Below are 21,662 nucleotides of genomic sequence, written 5' to 3'. Positions count from 1 at the left end.
TAGAGGTACATGGTGTAAACAGCAGGTCATTTGTCCATTCTTACTGCTTATTCTAGGTTCTATTTGAACACTTGGTATTTCTTGCTTTATTCTGTGGTCCTTGTCTTTAAACTTCATGGCTTTCATTTAATAGTAGGTCAGTATGTATTTTTTTGGCTAGCTAGCATTTGTTTCTGTTTTTCTTACCATTCTGTAGCATTTCGGTCTTTACTTCTTATTTGTTATTCCCCATAGTTCTGATTTCAAACTCTGTCTCCCCCTCAGATAAAACAAACATACAAACAAACATTTAAAACTCTTCTACTGAGCTTTTTTCCTTGTATGTATTTGACACTACCTCCACTGAGTAGGTACCTGAAATGGGAAATTGTCTTACTTCCCATGGCTATTAGAAGTTCAGGAAAACCAACCACAGACAAAAATGGTGGGGGAGAAGTCCACTAGCTTAACGATTCCTGGGGGCTACAACTGTTCCGCCTGTGCCCCTTCACTCTGAGCAGTAGAAAAAGACCCTCGTTATTCAGTTGAACAATCCATTTTTGCCTCTGATATTAAGGAATCATGAAGTGCTCTAGATCATTGGATTTTAAGCATGTTAAAAAGGTCTGTCAGGTGTTTGTAACTTCAGGCTTGTTTAATGGTAGACTTGTCATGTGAAGTCTGAACTGTTGGTCTTCAAAAACTAACTTTAAAAGGTTGGAAAACTGTATTTATTGAAAGCAGTTATTCTTTGCAATGAGTCTATTACAGATTTTTTTCTTTTTTTTTTTTTCCCTCCTTGGAAAAGATGTTTAGACTTCAATGGTGAGCTGCTTTTCCCAACCTGTAATGCAGGGAATGAGACTGTGTCATCGTAAACATGTAACTGTTTCCTTAGCTGATAAAATCTCTGGAAACTTTAGGTGTATTTGTAGAGGCTATTTATGTTTTAGTGGAAAACATGTGAACGTTATGCACCATCTGTCTTACTGAATAGGATTATGGATTTCTATGTTACAGCTCTTCTGTCTTTCACTTGCATATTTGCATGCTGCTGCTGGCACCATCTAAAACAGTTTATTTATCCAACATTAATTCCAAAGCCTTTTCTAGTCCTAGTCTAGTAAAATCCAAACAAAAACCAATTTAAAGCTTAAACACTTAAGAGTGTGTGTCAGCTGTAGTGGTGTCTCCCTGTGTGGGTGAAGTTTACTGTAAACTTGGACATGTCTTTTATAGGGCCAGAGTTTAGTGAAGTGTAGGAAGAAATGTGCAGTGGATTCACTGAGTTTGGCATCTATTAAGGAAGATAATGCATCACAGTAGTCTGAATAAGAGGAAATTTAGTCTAATTTCAAGCTGTTGATAATCAGTAGACCTCCCATGGAGAGCCATTATGTGAGGTGATCCAGCTGGCACTAAACAAAGAACCCTTGTAACATGGTGATGACTGATGTTGCTTTTATTTTTCATGATACCTTCTGATATCAAAATCATCAGTACAGTATGACTAAGGATTGTTACAGTATGCACTTGGAGTATGAGGGACCTGAGGGGCTGTTTGCATGGGTTTCACCCCCCTCTCTGATCCTGCTGTTGTGAACTTTTCCCCCACAGTCAAGGCCACAGCATGAGGGAGGAAGTATATGCAGTCCTTTCACCCATCCTTCTCAGAGATAGGATTTCTTTTCTCATCCATACTATTTCCAGAAGCAAAGAACTCCTTATCCCTTCTCCTTCCAGCCTGTTTTGGCAACCTGCTAGGGGAGAAGAGAGGGTAGTGCCAGTGAGGAGAGCACAGATAACTTCCGAGACCTTGACTTTCTGCTGTTGAATAGAATCAGCTGTGCAGGTGTGTGGCCACAGCTCAGGAGAGTGCCCAGAACCGTGCTGGGTCAGGCTGGAGAGGCTTTTGTGGAATGGGACATGTGTCTGATCTTGTAAATATTCTGATCTCTGTTATCTGTACCTGCCTTGGCATTGTCTGTGTGATAATTCAGTGCCAGACATCATGGAGTGTATGGTATCGAGAACCTTGATAAGTGGATGTCATCATCTCTTGTTATAAACAAGGCTCCTTAATTGAAGGAGGATGACTGTTATGCCAGTGACTAGATGTGCTTCATGGTATTAATTTAATGGTTGGTTAACTTTCTTCAGCTTTAGGCTTTCTGAGTAGCTGAACAAAAGAATCGGCTAACAAGCCTTTCTTTAGCTGATCTCTAACTTCAACAGCCTTGATAACTTGTTGACCTTAGAAAGATTACAGAAATTAAGGACCTATGTGTGTTGTTTTGGGCAAACTTTGCTACTGTGTATTAATTCTTACAGATACAATATTTGATTCTCTCTCTAAAAAAAAAAAAGTGCTGTATTCTGTGCTCATTGTGAAATTTAGGTTAGTCTCCACTCTTTCGATACTGCAAATACAAAATACGACATTTACATTCTGTCAAGGTATGCTTTTGTTTTGTCCTTCACTCCCTTACTAAAAAAATCCAGTAACTCTCCACCAGTTTGTTCTGTTTCTTAGTGACAGAATGTATATACGCTTCTTGAGCTCATTTGCAAAGCAGCTCAACATAATTTGTATTTAGTACCTCTGTCTGGACTAATGCCGGTATGTGTGATGTTATTGAAAGTCTGTAATGTCAACAGGGATACCAAGACTAGAAAGTATCTTCCTTTTTGTTGAAGTCTTTAGCTTCCAGGAGAATCTTCTTTGCTTGAAAGAATTAACTAAAGTTTATCACATTTAAATGGCATTTAGTCACTTACTACTACTTAAAACACTGTCCTAATCTGAAAAATGATTGGAAAAGCTGCAACGTCGGAGTTGAATTTTTTTTTCTCCTCTTAGATGTTCAGAAAACATTGTCTGTTGTATAGGTGCTGGAAAATATATATACAGCTGTGGAAATACGTTTCGGGCCTGTTTTATTGGATTTATTTGCAGTTAGATTGTTTGCTTATAATCTTTTTGTGGAATTGCAGTCGAAAGATGCTGGTGCTGCACACTCAGCCCACTTTGACTTTCAGGATGGGTGGTTTAAAAAGACTTTGCAACTGTGCAAATGTGATTTGAAAGACAGGAAAAAAAATAATTTGGAACCATGTGATATTCTTGGTAAAATCTGTTACAGTGGCTGGAACGGCACGTTAATGACATGGAATGAGATGTTTTTCTTCAGGCAAAGCTTTGAATCCTGAACTAATGGCAGATGTTCTTTCTTCACCCCCCCCCCCCCCCCCCCCCCTTCCCTTCTACTAGCATCTTCCCTCTATCTTCAGAAGCAGAAAGCGTCAAGATAAAGACAGAAAAATGACTGAGTTTTGGCTGATTTCTGCTCCTGGGGAAAAAACCTGTCAACAGACATGGGAGAAACTACATGCAGCAACTACAAAAAATAACAATCTTTCTACTAATTCAAAGTTCAATATTCCGGACTTGAAGGTACATAGGCCCCATATCATGTCCTAAGAAGTGTGTTTCACTTTGTTTCTTTAGATGAAAACTGTAGATGGGGAATACTTGCAGATGTTTTAGAGAGAACAGCTGATTTCTTTTGATGGTTGTATGGATAAAAAAATAATTTAGACAAGTTATCTTTTTTCTGAAATTCTGTGTTAAAAAATTATTCACTCTATAAGTTTTAAATGTTCAGTGAGCTAATACAGCAGATTTTTTCCCAAGGATTATAGCAGTTAGCTGAGTAAGAAAATTAGAACAAAATGGAGACTTGTGATCCCAGTATTCAGATTATATGGTTTCCTTTGTTTTTTTGTTTTGTTTGGTTTTACTTCTGAATTGTCTGCTCCTTTTCTGGCTGAGATGCAGTGAAAAAGCTCAATTTAAAATACAGGGGTTGATCAAACAGCTGCTGCCTTTCCCTGTCCAGGAGTAACATTCTTTTGTTAGAATAGTGGATGTGTCTAGCTGAGCGTTCCGGTTTGACCTGCTAATACGTGTTACAGAAAATGGAAAGAAAACGGTTTGAACTGTTACTGTGAGAAGCAAACACATATAAAATCTGAAAGCAGATTAATACAATTATCAGGTTATAGAAAAGTTATGAGTCAGTGTATTCATTAAGAAAAGGTCTATCCTGTCATTGAAATGTTTCTTGAACAAGAATTGTGAGCTCAGTTTAACTGAGTGAAAGCTCATCGAAGCTTATCAAAATGAAGAGGAAAAAAATGCTACCAGTCTGTCTACAGGACGGATCAAGTTCACATGGCGTGATGCCTTGTTCCTGTCTCTGCTAAGGAACGAGCCCGGGGCAAAAAGTGCTTCAGTGTGTCTTTTAAGAGGGTCTTCCAACTGCCATAACTTACGTTCACTTTTAGGCTGTCCTGACTTATTTCAGGAGATGTACTAGAAGAGATAAGAAGAAAGATCACAAGAAATGTCTGTCTTCTCCCAGGACATCCTTAAACATGAGTCAGGATGGCTTTCAAACTGTAGGGTGCCTACAGCATTTAGAAGAGTTATCACTGAAAACTGATGCGGCTGGTTAGGGTTATAAATGATTGGTTTTGTTTCTAGTCTACTTCCTAAGACGGGCAGAAGCTGAGTATACTTTAAATACGATGGAAAATAGTCTGGCTTCTGTGGACCTGGTAAAACTGGTTTAAGGAGTGAGATCCTTTAGCTAAAACTCATTGAAACTCAGTGATTTAGTCTCTGTTGAACAGCAACCTTATTGCTTAAGACTTACTTGCCCTGTGGCTTGTGACTAGTCAAAACATTAGCTTCCTTGTTCTGCGTATAGCTCCGAAGAAGGTGGGGCATGGAAGGTGATTTGGTTGTGACGATACTTAATGTGCTCCTTTCTGCTTCAAGGCTAGAGAACAGGAATCACGTAAAGTTGAGTGGTCAAATACATAGAACAAAAATGCTACACTAAAAATAATGTTAATGGCATCTTGTCTAGATAGAAGATTCACTTATGCCTAATAATAGATCAGCAAGAAATACAAACTAGTAGCTAAAATATTAAAGGTAAGAAGAGTTGTCTTTTTGGAGGTATCTCCAACTTCCATTGCACAGAATGAACAAAACATTGAAGTACTTGGAGAGAACCAAAACCACTTACTATGTGACCTGCTTAAAAATAATCACCCTTTGGCTGTTTAACTTGAGGATAGCTATACTGTTTTCGCTTTTTTTGATGTCTTAGACCTATTTGAGACTTGTTTATGAAAGAGCTAAACAGAGTATTTTACTGTGCTGTAATTTTCATGTTTGAATTTGTGTAATTTAAAAATGTCTAAAATGGTAAGTGTCATCCCTGGCCCCAGAAAGTTATATGTGTTGCTCTAGATTATTACATGAAATTAGGGAAGAAAATGTTTTCTGGAGGGGAAGGAATAAAGAGTGAAAGCTTGTAGGCACACCAGATACTCCATTACTCCAGATGCAAAAAGTCCAGACTTCTGTTAGTCTGACTGCTGCAGTACTCTTTTTATCTTCAAAGTTTTTAATGTTCTGGTTGCCTCCAGCACTAAGATACCTGATTACAGAAACTACAGATTTGATCTAAAGTAGTAAATCAAATGCTGAAGTACTGAAGCAAGTTACTTCTGGGAAGTGCAGCCAATTCGGAATGTAAAAGTTGTTTTAACATGTTTTGGATGGCTGGAATGCAGGACTGAAACTGCACCGGAGTGAGTTAGATCTGATACAGTGCTGCTTTAGGGGTATCTTTAGCAAACGAAACAGTCTGACTTTGTTAAATCATCAAGTCTGAAATCTTAGAGTACAACATTTTATGTAGTTCTGCAAAGCTACCTGTTCAAAAGAGTTAGCTTTTATTGTCATTTGGTTAATCTTTCTAGGTTTATATGCGATTTCCGATGCATTTTTCTTTCCTTCTAGGTTGGCACACTGGATGTTTTGGTTGGTTTGTCAGATGAGCTGGCCAAATTGGATGCTTTTGTGGAAGGGTAATAATTTATTTTCACTAGCATACAAAATATTAAAATAATGATGTGATGGTTTGCTGAGTCCTAATAATATACAGGTTATTTCCAGCTTCCAGCTTTTTTGTGTTTTGTAGTGATCCTCTGCAGACAGTGAGCAAGCTAAGATTTCAGAAAGCTAAGCAGCTCTTTTTCCTATATCTGTACTTGAAAAAAAATCAAATCTGAATTTCATGTGGAATAGTGGAACATTATGCATTGATGAAGGGTGGTTCTCCCTGTAGTAGTGCTCTGTGCTGCTGGGTCTTGGAGAGCTGTTGCGAATTGGGCCTGACAGCTGCAGGAATTGATGATGAAATGGAGTAAAAACTGTTCTTTTAGCAAGTTGTAGTGCTATTTACAGACTTTGAGAAGGTAACCACATTGTTTCCTAATCTACAGAGATGATTAAACAGTATTTATATTGAAAGGCAAAACCTATTAATTTTGAAGAAACTGATGGTCCTTTGAAAGTGATTTTGAGCAAGTTTAAAAAATTTTCACATAACCAGAACTTGTGGAGCCATCTTCTGTTTCAAGGAGAGAAGTGTTAAGTAGCTGGGTTTAGATAGAAAAGGAGACTATTTGGCATGGCACATGTGAGTAGTATTAAACATATCTTTTCTAGTGAGGAAGGCAGGTCTTGAGTGTCAGATCTTAGATCTCTCCTTAAGAGGGCTTAAGGCTAGGGTTTCTCCGTAGCTCTTCCGTTATCTCTGGTGTTTCATTGTCATGGTTGCTTTGTGTTTAATCTGGATTCTTGGTGATTTCTACCTTGCTATCTATTTTTTGGAAAGGAGTTAAGATTTTGAAAGTACTGCAGACTTCAAAAAAGGGTTGCAATATAGTGAGATTACACCTGGGGTCAACCACTGTTACCTGGAGGCAAGGGAAGTAGCCTCACCTTGTTGAGAACTGATGAGTAGCAACACTAGAGAAGGATTTAAATAAAGTTCTGGCATGTGTTTGAGAAGTTGCTCTCCGTCAGATACTGAGCCAGGTTTGTGCTCTTGGAAAGCTTGCGTGTAATGCAATCAACTCTTCCTTTTTTGATCCAATCTCAGGCAATTTCAGATCAGTTTCATAAATGGTATTTCTCAAAATGGCAGGGTTTTTTCCATTTCTTTTTTTCATATCTTCTATCTTTCATTTTTCAGTGTTGTAAAGAAAGTGGCCCAGTATATGGCTGATGTTCTAGAAGACAGTAAAGATAAAGTGCAGGAGAATCTTCTGGCTAATGGAGGTAAAGTGTTAACCATGATATGTGTATCCCAAAAGTGCAGGAGGAAAGGCAGTGATCCTGAAATATACTGAGTGCTGCTTCTCTGTATGATGTTCTGAAAGCCTAGTTTAGACATGGAAGTACTTTTTGTTTCAGGGCAAGTGACTCATGAAAAATTGTAGAATTCAGAATGGCAGGAAATTAGATCTACATGTTAAATACTCAACAGAAACATTTTGATACTTTCGGGCTGTATTTTGTCATCACTGGCCTCTGGTGGAACATAAAAATTACTGTTACTGATCACTGTAAGCATTCTTTGTATTTGTCTGTCATCTGAATAGGTATGATTTTATGTAAGCTTTGTTGGAATACTCAGTTCTCAAATTGTGATAAAATGTCTTCATAAAACTAGTTGTTTCATGGAAATACTTGTTCATTTGTTATAGTAGAGAGTTGCACTGGTCTCTAAATCAATATTTTGTTTTCAAAGTCATTTCATAAAATTTAACACAACTTGTGTTGGTGCAAGAGGGGCTTAAATGAGTGGATTAACATGAAAACAAGTGCAGTGGTCCTAATTAACACGGTTATTCTTAAAGAGGAGCTTGGAGTAGTCTTTCTCATAGACGGCTTTACAAAACTGTTGCTTCAGATGACCCACATAATCTTTGCAGCCTTTTTTCCCCTGTTGTAACACTTCCTTCTCCCACCCTTTTTTCAAACACAGCAAAAAATAGTTGGTCTTGTCTGTACTTACCCAGCCATCATTGACATAATAGTAAATATCGTTTAGGGTTTACAGACATGGAGAAACCAATATCTGAAGGCAGAGGTCACAGATAACTTGATTGCTAATTTTCAAATTTCTTAAGCAACAGGGTCCATACATGTGAAGGTCCACAATCTGTTACAGTTCTCTTCTGTTACAGCAATACTACATGGAAAATAATACATCAGTCTATAGTCTATCTTAACAAAATTGTTCTTTAAAATTTTAGTTGACTTGGTCACCTATATAACAAGGTTCCAGTGGGATATGGCCAAATACCCAATCAAGCAATCCTTGAAGAATATTTCAGAAATTATTGCAAAGGTAAGGTAGTTTGGTTTTTGTAAAACTTTTATGCTTGAACTTGAGATACTTATGCACAAAACTTGGTACTCAAAGCTATTTGTCTATTTTTTGTTAAGTTCATGTGGCTTTGGTAACAATAGTAGTGAACCTGGTGGCAGTGTCTGTGTTTTAGTAACCAAAGGGTGTATTAGGATGGGGATAGGATTTGGAGAGTGTTCCCTGAAGGCCATCATGCTGTCTTTGCCCATTTTTGTTTCCTGAGATAGCTGAGTTAACAAATACATAACTACCAGATAATGTCACTTACATTTAAGTCTTGCTGTACTGACATGCCATTTGTCTGATGTTTTCAAACTTTGTGGGCTACTAGCAGTGAACCAGGGAACAAACCTACCGTCTGAAAGCTATGGCGCTCAGTTGTGAGGGGGGAAAAATAAGCCTTCAGTGTTAGGTGAAGGAAGGCTCATTTGAGTGTTGTCATGGATTTTCCCCTTGTCTTTACCTTGGTAAAGTTTTTTTCACTTCAGGGGTTTAATTTGTTTTGTACTTGCTGTGAGCATAGATAGGGTCCTCAGCAGTGACTTGCTGTATTCAAACAGTGAAAGAGTTCTCTGTAAGCTACCCTTGCTTTAACGTCTTCCAAACTTTTTCAGTTGTTTGGGTTTTTTTTTTTTCTTTTCTGTAATCTGCAAACTGGCTTTTGGAATTATCTGTGTCAATAAAATACAAAACCCAGGAAAAAAAACCAGCTGCTTCGGGTACCTATAGAGATAGTTTTTGGTGCTGGGTATGTGGGAACTATAATCAGGGTGGGAATGGGGGTAAGTGCTGGCAGACTCATGCTTTGCTGTAACTGTAGGTTCTCTAGATATTAGTTTCTTTCCTGAAACTATTAGTTTAATTTTTTTGCAGAGATTACAAAATCTTAATACATGACTGAATTAAAAGGGGGGTGGCGGGGGGAACATCTTCAGCTGTGTTTTGCCTCATTTTTGGAGCTTACCTGTTGCCATAGTATAGAACTTGGTTTTGTAGCAATTAAGTTTGTTGAAAAAAGCAACAAACAACATGAAGGAATATGTCCTTTATTGAAATACTGTCAAGGATTCAATGCATGCTATCTTGTGTTCTGGAGTTTGCTGCATAAACCGTCTGCTCACAGCAAAGTTGTACTCCAGAACCAGAACTTGAAGAATGTAAGCCAATTATTTAACTTAATCTGCTTTAGGGACCTTTTTGTGTTACTAGACTGGATACTAAATGCAGAGGAACAGGTGTGCCTGAATCATCTTGTTTGAGGGTTTCCATTTCTCTGCATGTTTAGCTGTACCTGTCTTCTATACAGACAGCTTCAGGGATACCTATGTAATTAATCTAATTTCAGATAGTTTGAAAAATGTTTTCAATTATGAGCCACAGATGTGTGTCCATAAAGTGGAGAAGAGAAGGGAGATGACTGAAATTGCCTTATATGCTTGTAAGAGTGACCCCTAAGAGATAATGTCGCAGGACTTGAACGAGTTTTGTCTCAAAGCAGAGTCCTGACATAGTTAACATCTGCACTTTGGCATGTGGTTAAACATGAAGATACAGGAAAATTTATAAGCCACATTAATTAAAATCCGTGAAGCTTCTTGAAACATTGATGTTAAAATAACTTGAAAAGCTTGTCATATCACAAGATACTACTTTTCCTGTATGGTTTTACATTCTCCTCACTCACTACAGCAGCAGATTCTGATGTCTGCCAAAATGAGAGTAATGGCAACTGCAATAGGGAAGTCTGTCAGTTAAGGAAAATTATAGCAGTGTTGGAAACAATATAAAAGGAAATCTACTGAAACTATCCATCAAGTGGTTTTAGCTTTTAACTTTCAGAAGTGTTGTGAAACCCAGTGTCAATACTGAAGACCTCGAAAATGGTGTCTGTGCCATGTGAGAGCTGTCACTTAATCTAGTCATTCTTTGTGTTTGAAATTATAGTCGTAAGACTGTTACGCAAGGAGACAACCTCAATACCCTTAATGGCCTAGTCCAACATTTCCAGGAACCCAGCTGTCTGCTAAAGTGCAACAGCTCAGTTGTATAGTTACAAGAAGATGCTTGTATATTGCTGATGGCTCTGTAAGTGGTTTAAATTTCTGCGTTTTGGGATGTGTGGAAATAGGCCCATTATGTTAGAGTGATACTTTCTTTAGCAATGTCATGAGTCTGCCTCATTTTGCAGTGATGTTTATGAGTTATCCACCAATTCTGCTACTAAAAGGAAGTTTGTATTGCCGCTTCATTTGGCAGTATTTCCAAGAGCCCTGCTGTGACACTGGGGTTTGCAGCTCTGCGTTCTCTAACATTTTAATAGGATGCAAAGCTCATTCTTGTTTATGGTAGACTCCAGTCAGTGCAGCAGGAACTGGCTTTTGTCTAAGCAGTTGTCTTTTAAAAGGCTACTGACTTTACAAATGAGAGCAATTAGAGTATTGACAATTAGGAAATGATGAATGGAACTAGTTTGTAAAAGCAGTGTTTGGTATCAGTGGATTTTGCTTTTTGTCATTAAGCAATGCATAGTTAGGCTGTTGTTGAAAGTTTGGATCCTTGGAAAAGGCAGAAGGGAGAGTTGTTGGTCTGGGAAAAAGTCCAAATGCAAAAAGTTACTGTCTTAATAGCTTCTGATTAATTTTTCCCTTAATGCTGTCTTTGAGCTGTAAAAACAACAAAAAAAGTGCCACTTCTCGTAGTGTACAAAAATTTTAATGAGTGTGTGCTTTGTGATGCCTGCTGAAGTGCCACATGCTTTGCTAAAGGTTATATCAGTCAAAGTTATTAAACAACCTTAAATACTCATCTGTTTAAAAATAAATTGTCTTATTTTCAGGGCATTTTGTCTAAAACATTGCTGTATCTGTAAAGGGTGCAAGCCATTAACGTGTTGCCAAATGAAACTTCATGTTCAGGCTTTTAAAGACTCAGAATTTCTTACTACAGACAAGTAAACTTTTGTGTTACTATAAACAAGTTCACTATATAACTAAGTGATATTGCTTTTGAGAGACTTAATTTGTTGAAATAAAATCATATCTGGATCCCCAGTTGAAGTGTTCTGTGCAAACAAATTGTTTTGTCAATGGCCTATGCCCAAATAAAGGGCGAGTCCCTTGATTGTGTTCGTATACTTGTCCCAGGGAATTTTTGTATGCTTGTGCCTACATACCATAGTGAGGAGGCAGTGAAGGAGGGAGTAGCAGGATTACGATGCCAGACCAATGCTGTAGCACATTCTTTTAGTTATCCAACTGTTACTGAATGTATTGATTTTCAAAATGCTTCCTTGTATGAGGTGCACCTTAAAAACAGTATGATCGGATGTTTAAGACCTGTTAGTTGCTTTATTTGGTTTTTTGTTCTTACACTTGCTTCCAAGTTTACCTAGCTGGGAATGAATCATTTGTGATAATCATGCTAATTAATCCAGGGCGATGATGAATTTGGGAGGGAATGGCTTACTTAAACAGCAATGGCAAGCTGAATATCAGAATCTGAGTCTAAACAGTAAAGTAGTTGGGACTTTGATATGAAAGTTTGAAAGATGATTGAAGGCTGCTGTGACAGTAAATGTAGAATGCTGCCTCTACTTGATTAGACAGATGTTTTTATTGTTTGAAATTGTATTCAAGTCTGAAATGTTGTTTATCTGTCTACCCTGGAACTGGCCCAATGGAACTTCACACATTCCAAAATACATAAATTTTTACTAAATGAAGAAAGTCTCTATAAAACAGATTTTTCCTTTATAGTTGTGAGCCGCTGCCAATGTAAAACAGCAGCATAAAAGATGACTTTGTGAAGGGAGATGGTGATATAATTTATTGTATTTTCCTTTGCAAACATATGAAATGGGAAGTAGCTCTGGGAAAAAAAAAAAAAAGACATAATTGTGGTAATATTTAGAACTGTAAATAGTAACAGCCACTTGGAATGAAGAGATGATGCATTTAGTTGATAATCTGTCTTTGACCAAGGCTATTCATCTCAAGAAAAGGTGCAAACTGCAACGGGCAAAGACAGTGCAACGGTTTCTTTTGAAGTTGTAGATCAGGGGTCCTCAAACTATGGCCCGCAGGCCAGATACGGCTCCCCAGGGTCCTCAATTCAGCCCCTGGTATTTACAGACACCCCTGCCCGCCCCCCACCCCCCCCCCCACCCCCACCCCCCGCCGGGGGTTGCGGGGGGGGGGAACCAAGCAGCCTGCCACTTCATCCGCGCACCGGCCCCCTGGTTAAAAAGTTTGAGGACCCCTGTTGTAGATGATGCAAAGCAATAATGCTTGGGTTACTTAATTCTTGATTTGCTGCTCAAAACTGTACCATCATTCTTGTCACTGAAACTCTGAGAGGAAAAGTATAATGAGAAGTGAGGTAACAGCTGGAGGAAATGGTACCCAGTGTTCACAAGTGTACAGCTGGGTGCAGTAGTGTGTCCAGCTGATGCCAGAAGAGGATGTGTAATTTCTATTGTTGGCTGATTTTCCCTTAAAGGAATTCTACATATTAGAGTTTTCTGAGTTTTGAGTGAAGTTTGTCAAACACTAGAGAAATAAGCATTTTAACTTGTGTATTTTTTATTAAGTTCTTCTTGGCAGATCTAAGCTTTGAAATTAAGAAATCATTTTAAAACTATTCTAGTTCTTGAGATACTGTTACTTTTCTGTCTTCAAGGGAGTAAACCAGATTGACAATGATCTAAAAGCAAGAGCCTCAGCATACAATAATCTGAAAGGGAACCTTCAGAATCTGGAAAGAAAGAATGCGTAAGTCATGTTGTTTTTTGCTAATGTAGCATAGGAAAGTTATCTACCCATGAAAACTTAGTAATGCGTGAAGAGGGACAAGCTCTAAGCTTGATGTATTTTTAAGGTGTTTATCAATCTTGAATAGCAGCTGTCATAAAAGCACGTTTATTACCAGCTGTCTTGTTGGTAATAGCTCGCTTGTGATTGATAAGCAAATATGAAATACACAAAAGCATGTACAAATAGTACAAATTGCTGGAGCTTTTGAGAGAAGCTTGCTGTTAAAATCGTGCGTAACACTACTACTTCAGTGTCTGTCTAAACAAGGTAATCTTTCCCTTTTCTGCAATTTATGTTTCAGGCATGTCAATATTACTGGATTTCTTCCCTCAGAATTAACCAGCAGAGACAGCTGTTGCATACATGCAGATAATAAATTAAACAAGGACTGCATGCTGTCTTGTCACGTACCTGTGATGATTATCTGAAATCCAGTGGACGTACAGTAGTTTGCGCAAATATGGTTGATTAATTTGACCCAACCCTACCATTACGGTTAATGGTACGAGCCTGCTGGCCGATTCAGAGCCATGGGTCATACTGATGATAGCCGTTTTATGAGTGAGCCATAAGTTATGTGTTAAGCCATGGTAATTTGTCAGCTAAGCCCTATTAAATCTGTGTATTTTCTTAGTCTTTTGTGAATATGAGGTAACAAGCTGCTTTGGATTTTTATTGAGGTTCTGTATGTAGGTCTGTAGTAGGTTAGTTGTAAGTTGGGTTCCATATACTAGTCTTCACAATTAATGATTTTAATGGTTGTTGTGTTTTTAAAGCGCTTTTTAAGAGAGTTTAAAAGGCTTCTTAAATGAGTGAGGTATTGGGAATATGGAAATGGCGCACAGCAGTGGAGCTACTGATAAAAACTTTCAGTGACTTTAGACAGTAAGATTTGAAATACGTATGAGGATGTTTTGTTTGCTCTGCTAATAGCAAATGCTTAGGTAAAATACATTTTAGAAAATGTTGTCCAGATTAATTCAGTTCTTAAATATGTATTTACTCTGGTTATCTTTGTTTTTCTGCAGGGGAAGCTTGCTAACCAGAAGTCTGGCTGATATTGTAAAGAAAGAGGACTTTGTACTCGATTCAGAATATTTGGTCACGTTATTAGTGATTGTTCCGAAGTAAGTTTATTGTCTGTCCTAAGAGCAGAATAAAACCAGAAATTTGAATCAAATGAGAGATCCCACAACCTTGTAAAATTTAAGAAAGGGCATCAAAATTTATTTGGAGTTTTCTTGGATGAACAAACACAAACGTTTGAATGGTTAGTAGAGGCAAATGAGCCTGGGTGCCTGTGTTCCATTGTTCATGGGAACTCATCATAAGAAATGCTGAGTGCTCGTGAATTTCTTTAAGTAACTGGAGATTAGATTTATATCTCTAATATTAGTTGGTGACTAGTCATGTTGCAGAAGTTACTTACAAAAATAGTAAGTACTGAGCAAAAACATGACTTGTTTTACATTAGAAGGCTTAATGATTTAATTATCCTTGTTAGGACTATGCTGGTTTTCAGCCCTTAGTGAGCAAAGTGAACTCTTTACTGCTTTGCTCTGTGCTTTTTCAGATTACTAGAACACTGGTTTTTTTACTTAGGTAAGTCTCTACCAGTGGAACACTGCTTATGTCATGTCAGAGGTTTTTTGGGGTACAGGTTGTTCCTGTCTGAAATGTTTAAACAAAAAAACCCCACCTTTTCCCCTGGCCAAGGAAAATGGTGATGCAGATGTCCTGAAGACTATTGTAAAATGAGAAAATGGCACTAGACTGTCTTTTTGGAGCTGTGAACAAAGAAAGCTTCTAACTTGTGAAGATGGCCGGTAGGCTGTTTGTCACATGAAGGCAAAACAGTTTTGCAGTGGCTTTAGCACAGGAGTCCTCAAACTACGGCCTGCGGGCTGCATACGGCCCCCCAGGGTCCTCAATCCAGCCCCGGTATTTACAGACCCCCCCGCCGGGGGTTGGGGGGGAAACCAAGCAGCCGCAGATGACTGCCTGCCACTTCACCCGCGCGCCGGCCCCCTGGTTAAAAAGTTTGAGGAACCCTGGTTTAGCAGAAAACAGGTGGTTAGTGTATCTCAACTGTTATTTTACCTTTGACTTTGTTTTGGTGTTGAAAGGGTGGAACCTCTTCGCCACCAACTACAGAAAGGCAGGGCTTTCAACATTCTCAGTCCTTCAGACAAATGCAGGACTTTGGGGAACCCATCTTTAATTGTGGGAAAAGTTTTCCTGTTAGTAACTCAGAAGAGCAGAGTTATACAAGGAGTTTCTGATAAACCTAGACAGTTAAGTCCACTTGGTCCCCTGCACTTAATGATGACTAATATAATTTCACCGTTCTTCGAGTTCAAAAATTTCATGCTTGTAAACTTATATGAAGACTGAAGATAAAGTATGTTACTTTTGCTATCATTAAGATTATTGCTAAATAGACTATAAAACCAGCACGAGGACTGTCCCTGATGTCTTGTGTAATTCTGACAACCTACACCTGTTTGGTGTAGGTGGTGATTAAATGTTTTTAGTCATTCAGTGTTATTGGAAAAACTTGATCCATTAATTTAAGATTTCTTACTGCAGTACTGAAAGTCTAACCATAACCCGTGTGTTCTGTAGGTTAAATTATAACGACTGGGTTAAGCAATATGAAACTCTAGCAGAGATGGTTGTACCACGTTCCAGCAAGTAAGTTGTTAAATGCTACATCTCATATTTGTATGTGCTGTATTTTGGAAGTGTTCTTTATCTGTAGTGACTTTGAATTTTAGTGATTGGTCAAACACTTGTCAGAATGTCTAGCTTTATGGTTTTATCTGATCAAATAATTTTGTTGTGGTTGAGGAAGGATTCAAAGGAACTTATACTCTAGGGTTAACAGAATTATCAAACTAACTTAGGTGGGGAAAGTAAAAAAATTGAAAAGTTAATCTAGTTCAGGCCAGGCACACTCAGCTTCAAGCTAGTGCATGGTAGCGCTCAGCAACAAATACTAGCTGCTAGCCTGTAAGCTTTATGCCTGTCTTCAGAAGACTTGAAGCAAGTTACATATACTTTTTTGGGGCTGTTCAAAAATGAAGACCTGAAAGTGTAGATGGCTTTCTTGTGTGCAAAGAAAAGTAACTTGCCTCTTCCGGGCTAACAAAGCCCCTTGGTACCAAGCTGGTGCTTCGTGTCTGTGATGGGCAAGACTGAGGCCTGGATTTGATAGTACTGTTAAGCCACTTCAGCCGTTTTGTAACCGCGTTGAAAGTAAAGTCAATGTGTAGCACAGAGAATTGATGTGTTATTAATTTTAACTGAGGGTTTTGATCAGGTAGATCAAAATTACCAGCTTTATGCCAGTTAAAAAATCTGAACTTCTTCTGGTTAACTTCACGTTTGAGTTGCATCAACTTAAGCCTAGTGGGAGATCTGCTAATAGTTCTTAATTATGGGGAAACCATGACCTAGGGGTACCTTAAGAGGCATCTTGTTAAACTGTTGGATAATGCTTGTATTGAAGACAGTCTGACACTGAGGAACAGTCTAAATCTCTTCATACTTTTTTCCTAAGGGGAAGTCTCAAAATAAGCAGTATTGTCTTAAACTATAAAATAGTAAATCTAGGCGTTGACTTTACAGCATAAGAAACTCTTTCTTACCAGCCTATGTCTTTAATTTGTGTCCTTTTCTCTTTTAAATCCCTTTCCTTTTTCTTTAAAACACACATTTCTAAGAATTCTGTAGTCCAAACTTTTCAGTATTAAACCAGCTTTAGTTCCTTTTTCTGTAAAATAATTATAACTTGAACAAATACACAGACATGTATGAAGTGTTTCTGAGTGGTGAGGTCTCTCAATATGAAATGGAAACTGCCAGCCTTTACAAAGGGAGTAATTAAGAGCAGTTGCTGAAGTTCCAATTACTTTCTGTACGAGGCGTTTAGTTTGGGAACTAATCACATCCGATTATCTACGTTTTTGTTCTTGCCTAGTAATGATAAAGTACAGCTTAAGCTACTGTACATCAGATCTGTGGTGACTTGAACCTTATTAATTCTGACACCTGCTGGTTTTTTTCTGTGTAGTGTACTCTTTGAGGATCAAGACAGTTACCTTTGTAATGTCACCTTGTTCAGGAAGGCGGTGGATGATTTCAAGCATAAAGCCAGAGAATATAAGTAAGGCTTGTTTTGTGTGTGTTCTGTCTCTCATGCTTTGAAGGATCTCTAGATAGCCACTTTTGATTTTATTCAATTTCACCTGCAGATTTATGGTCCGTGATTTCCAGTATAATGAAGAAGAGATGAAAGCAGATAAAGAAGAAATGAATAGACTGTCAACTGACAAGAAGAAACAGTTTGTAAGTTGGTATAAACTAGTCATTATAGAAACATGAGACATCTAAGACTTGTTATTGCTACATTACCATTTCATGAACTTGTGATTCTGAGAAAGCATTGCAAGGATGACGTGAGGTAGTCAGCCTGCTATGCAGCTAATCTGCTCAGAGATAATTGAGTTCCTGGTAGCACAAATGCTTCCTACTGTGTTGAACCAAGTGCTAACGTTGCAGCTGATAATATATTAAAGTTTGAAAATAGACAAGCATTTGAATGAAGTAATCATACTGAAGAGACAACGGAATTCTCATTAAATTTCTCTTTACTTAGTATTGAAACACCCTTGAGCCATTATGTCCATAGTGAACTCTGCCTTCTAAGTCGTCTGTATTATAGTACAGATATTGAATATCTGTATATCAGGTATTGAATATCTGAATATCTGCTCAAACATGCTTAATGTGCTGATCTTTTTCTGAAGTTTGAATAACATAATTTTTTTCCCCTCTTCCCTTTCACAGGGCCCTCTGGTTCGGTGGCTGAAAGTTAATTTCAGTGAAGCTTTCATTGCATGGATTCATGTGAAAGCACTACGAGTTTTTGTTGAATCTGTTTTAAGGTAATGAGGTAGACCTGAATTGTGCTTTTCTTCTTAGACTTTGTATGAATTTGTCTACCTTGGGTTTACTGAACCGAGGTGTGTGGATGCCACTTCTCTAGGAAGGGGGAAACAAGGAAGTAGGCAGTAAGAATAGCTGATGGCAGTAACTCTTGTTGCCAGCTGTGGAATATTTGAGATAGATAACTGTGTATCTTTCTCCTTGAATAGTCTTTCCACCAGTGCTTTAGGAATTATGGGTACTCTGTAAGTTGCAGCAAGGCATTTCTGCTGATTCTTAGCTTGCTTTGAGGTGCTTGTAAGAAGACCTTACTGTATCTTCTATTTAAGTGGGAAGTATGAATAGTTCAGAATAAAAAGTATTCAGGCTTTGAGTAGTATAGCTTGACATCTTAAAATATATGCATTTTCTTTAAAATGTGGCTTTCTAAGAATTTTGCCATCTAAACTTTTCAGTATTAAACCATTGAATATTCTAACTGTAAAACTTTGCTGCTTTTTTCTTCATATGTATCCGGAAGTGTAGTTTTTAAGTTGACTTAAGAACAGCTGTAGTTGTTCTGCAGAAGGAAGGACCTGGATTTTTTTAGAGTTGGAAGGACTTCTGTCTTAGAAAATGGAAAGGGGTTTTTTTTTAGTCTTTTTGATAACTAATATCAAATATTGTTTATAAAGGAGACAACCAGAGGTGAAAAAGAAAAAAAAAAACAACCACATTAACTTGTAATCTAGCCTGTTTCTTAGCTGCTGTGGGATTATTTTGATGAAAAAATTGAGTAAGGAAGAAAGCTGAACTTGATTTGAATATTAGCAACTGTTTCCGCACACCTAGAAAGGAGGATTGAGTAGAGATTAGATTATCCGCCTAGTGGCAAAAGCAAAGTCTTGCAAGTAAAATAATTGTAATGTTCGAAACAGTCCAAGACTTCAGGTAACTTTGAGAATTGTGCTAAGTACTCAAGGATTTAAAATAATTTTAAAAGCATTTACACTTATGTTTTGTTATTTAAAACCTGAAGAAACAAGTTGTCCTTTATTTGATACCTTATGAATTACAATTTTTACAAAACAGAATGGTCTTGCCAAAATAAAAATGAGCAGAACTCCCTCTTCAGCAATAGGATTCTTTCTCAAAATAAAATTCTGAATAATAAAAGAAATCTTATTTCAGCATTTTCATAGTTTTCTGCTTGACTTCCTCAGGTATGGTTTGCCAGTTAACTTCCAGGCAATGCTGCTTCAGCCTAATAAGAAAACAATGAAGAAATTGAGGGAGGTTTTGTATGACTTATACAAACACCTTGACAGCAGTGCAGCAGCTATCATTGATGTAAGTATTTTTGTAACTGCTACTCCCCTTCAATATTAGGTTCAGTTTGTTTAAACAAAAAAGCAGTCTATTGGCATTATTAAAAAGCTACACTTCTCCATATTGTCCATAGTTCTCTTACAGTACAGAAAATTGTCTCCTTATAAAAATGCCTATTTTTATAAAAATTGTATTTTACATTTTTGCAAAGTAGATGGTTTTTGAAGTTGCAACCAATGCATTTGGTGAGCTGTCTGGTATAAGTGTCTCATGTAATTTCTTCTTACTGCATTCTTTCTTGCTACTGATGGGAGGATATCTTATAGACTGCATACATACTCATATCCTCAAAGAATTCAAACAAAGTCAACTTTGATCTGAAATTAGACTTAAGGAACTTGACCATGTGTCTTTTTCTGAGTCTGGAAGGAATACACAAGTTGTCCACAGTCTGCAGTAACAGTGGCCTTAATACTGAAACAACTTTTTTTTTTTTGGTTGCATTGCTATCATTGTTTTTAAGTTAACATAGTTGTCCTTCTCTGCTGAAGGAGGCTGAATTGATGTCAAGATGGAGTCACCCTTTCCATCTGTAGAAGCTGTTATTTTCATGTTTAAAACTGGTTTGCTGGGAGGCTTATTTTACTAATTTGTTTTGTATTGAAAAGCAGTGCTTTTCCTGGTTAAAGATTAACTAAAGATAGACCATACAATGAGTTTATCTGAATTTAAAAAGGCTAAAAATAATCTTTCTTAATGTTGTATTTAATGTGATGTTTTTCCGAAGTATTTCCAGGCCTTTTTTGGGGAAGGGGGATGTGAGGCAATTAAGGTGAAAATTAAACATGCTGAACTTCATGTAACTTCCTGGATCATTCAGCACCCTGTAACATTCTTTTCATAAACTGTCTGTTTAGAAGTAGTAAACCATAATTGCAGTACTTAGCCTTCCATTTAGTGGCAGTGTGTTTACTACAGCAACAGATGAGGATTTACTGATACAAAACTACTTGGATTTTGAAAAAGCACTTGTATTTCATTTTGAAAACTACTGCTATTAATTTGTCAAAGTTCTATCTTTGTGTGTTGCTTGAACGGTTACTTGAACATGAAAATTTAAGCCCTGAAGTCTTGCCTAGACTGTTTGCTTCTAAAACATATGAATGTTTCATCTACTTCTGAACAGGAGTCTGAATTGTAAGGGCATAACTGGTTTCAAAACTTTATTTACAGGCAACTATGGATATTCCAGGCTTAAACCTCAGTCAGCAGGAGTACTACCCGTATGTGTACTACAAGATTGATTGTAACTTGCTGGAATTCAAGTAAAAGTTCCCTAACGTGACAATCTTTTCAGTGTTGGTGTAAACAAACAGAATTGAGGTTGAAGTACAGTAATACTTCTAACACTCTACTAATCCTATGCTTGCTTCTTATGTTAGGTGAATTTAACACACAGTGGTCCATCTCTAGACGTTTTCTTTAAAAAGAACAGTGTAGGTAATCTGCTTTTAACCAATTATGTCTGTAAATGTATATTGAGAGAACTGAAATATTTATAAACAGAGTGATTTATTTAAGGAAAAGCTCATTCCTCTTTCGTATGGTGGTCTGTGTTAATTACATTTACCATTGTTTATTAAAAAAACTTGTTTACAGAAGAATAGTGTAAATGTTCATGGCCATTTTGTTTATTTGATTTAGTAGATACAATTGTGTTAACGTTGTTGAACTGTGATGTAAAGTATGTAAAATTGGTATGAAATTGTGCTTTCTGAATGGTTTAAAATTACAGTTGAAGCACTGTAAACACAGGAAAAAAATAAACATACCTGTGCAAATGTGTCACTTTCTTGTAGCACGTATAACTGTAAATACTTGTGTTTAAACTGAGGCGATGTATTAAGTCGTAAAGCCGATGCTGCATCCTGCATGCAGTGGTACAGAAATACAGTTGACTTCAGCACAAATACTTTTAAGAGTTGCAGGTATTTCTTTTGCTTTGTGCAGAAATGCTCGAGTATGTTGTTTGGCCACCAAACCTTGTATAGATGTTTTTCATGTTTGTATCTTTGACTCTAAAGAAAACAAAAGACAGTTATTGGCAAGATGGGAGTAACCTAGAATGCTAACAAGCTAGGCTAACCTGGGATTTTTTGAATTTTTTTTTTCAGTCAGTTGAAGCTTGAGGCTACTTTATGGCTTTGAATACAGCACTATTAGGTGCTCGCTTTTTAATTTTGACTGCATCCTTTCTGCCATACAGGGAATATAACATATGTACATAGAGAGGGGTTGTTTATTTTGGTAGCAG

The 21,662-nt window shown here is 37.4% G+C and overlaps 1 protein-coding gene across 3 annotated transcripts in view; it reads left to right on the top strand.

Moving 5' to 3' along the window:
* Positions 1-21,196, top strand: part of ATP6V1C1 (ATPase H+ transporting V1 subunit C1) — a 162,835-nt gene extending 141,639 nt beyond the window's left edge. For all 3 annotated transcript variants that reach the window (XM_055800980.1, XM_055800979.1, XM_055800981.1), the window contains 12 exons: positions 3,251-3,433; positions 5,858-5,925; positions 7,098-7,183; positions 8,164-8,258; positions 12,957-13,048; positions 14,119-14,217; positions 15,716-15,784; positions 17,166-17,258; positions 17,347-17,440; positions 17,942-18,039; positions 19,243-19,369; positions 20,582-21,196. In XM_055800980.1, coding sequence (XP_055656955.1) covers positions 3,302-3,433; positions 5,858-5,925; positions 7,098-7,183; positions 8,164-8,258; positions 12,957-13,048; positions 14,119-14,217; positions 15,716-15,784; positions 17,166-17,258; positions 17,347-17,440; positions 17,942-18,039; positions 19,243-19,369; positions 20,582-20,677 — 1,149 coding nt within the window. In that variant the 5' untranslated portion in view covers positions 3,251-3,301 and the 3' untranslated portion in view covers positions 20,678-21,196. The remainder of the gene's footprint in view (positions 1-3,250; positions 3,434-5,857; positions 5,926-7,097; positions 7,184-8,163; positions 8,259-12,956; positions 13,049-14,118; positions 14,218-15,715; positions 15,785-17,165; positions 17,259-17,346; positions 17,441-17,941; positions 18,040-19,242; positions 19,370-20,581) is intronic.
* The last annotated feature ends 466 nt before the right edge of the window (positions 21,197-21,662 follow it).

The sequence above is a fragment of the Falco peregrinus genome, chromosome 3, assembly GCF_023634155.1.
Source record: "Falco peregrinus isolate bFalPer1 chromosome 3, bFalPer1.pri, whole genome shotgun sequence".
NCBI lineage: Eukaryota > Metazoa > Chordata > Aves > Falconiformes > Falconidae > Falco > Falco peregrinus.
Note: the sequence above shows the minus strand (reverse complement) of the source record. Positions and strands in the feature narration are given on the sequence as shown.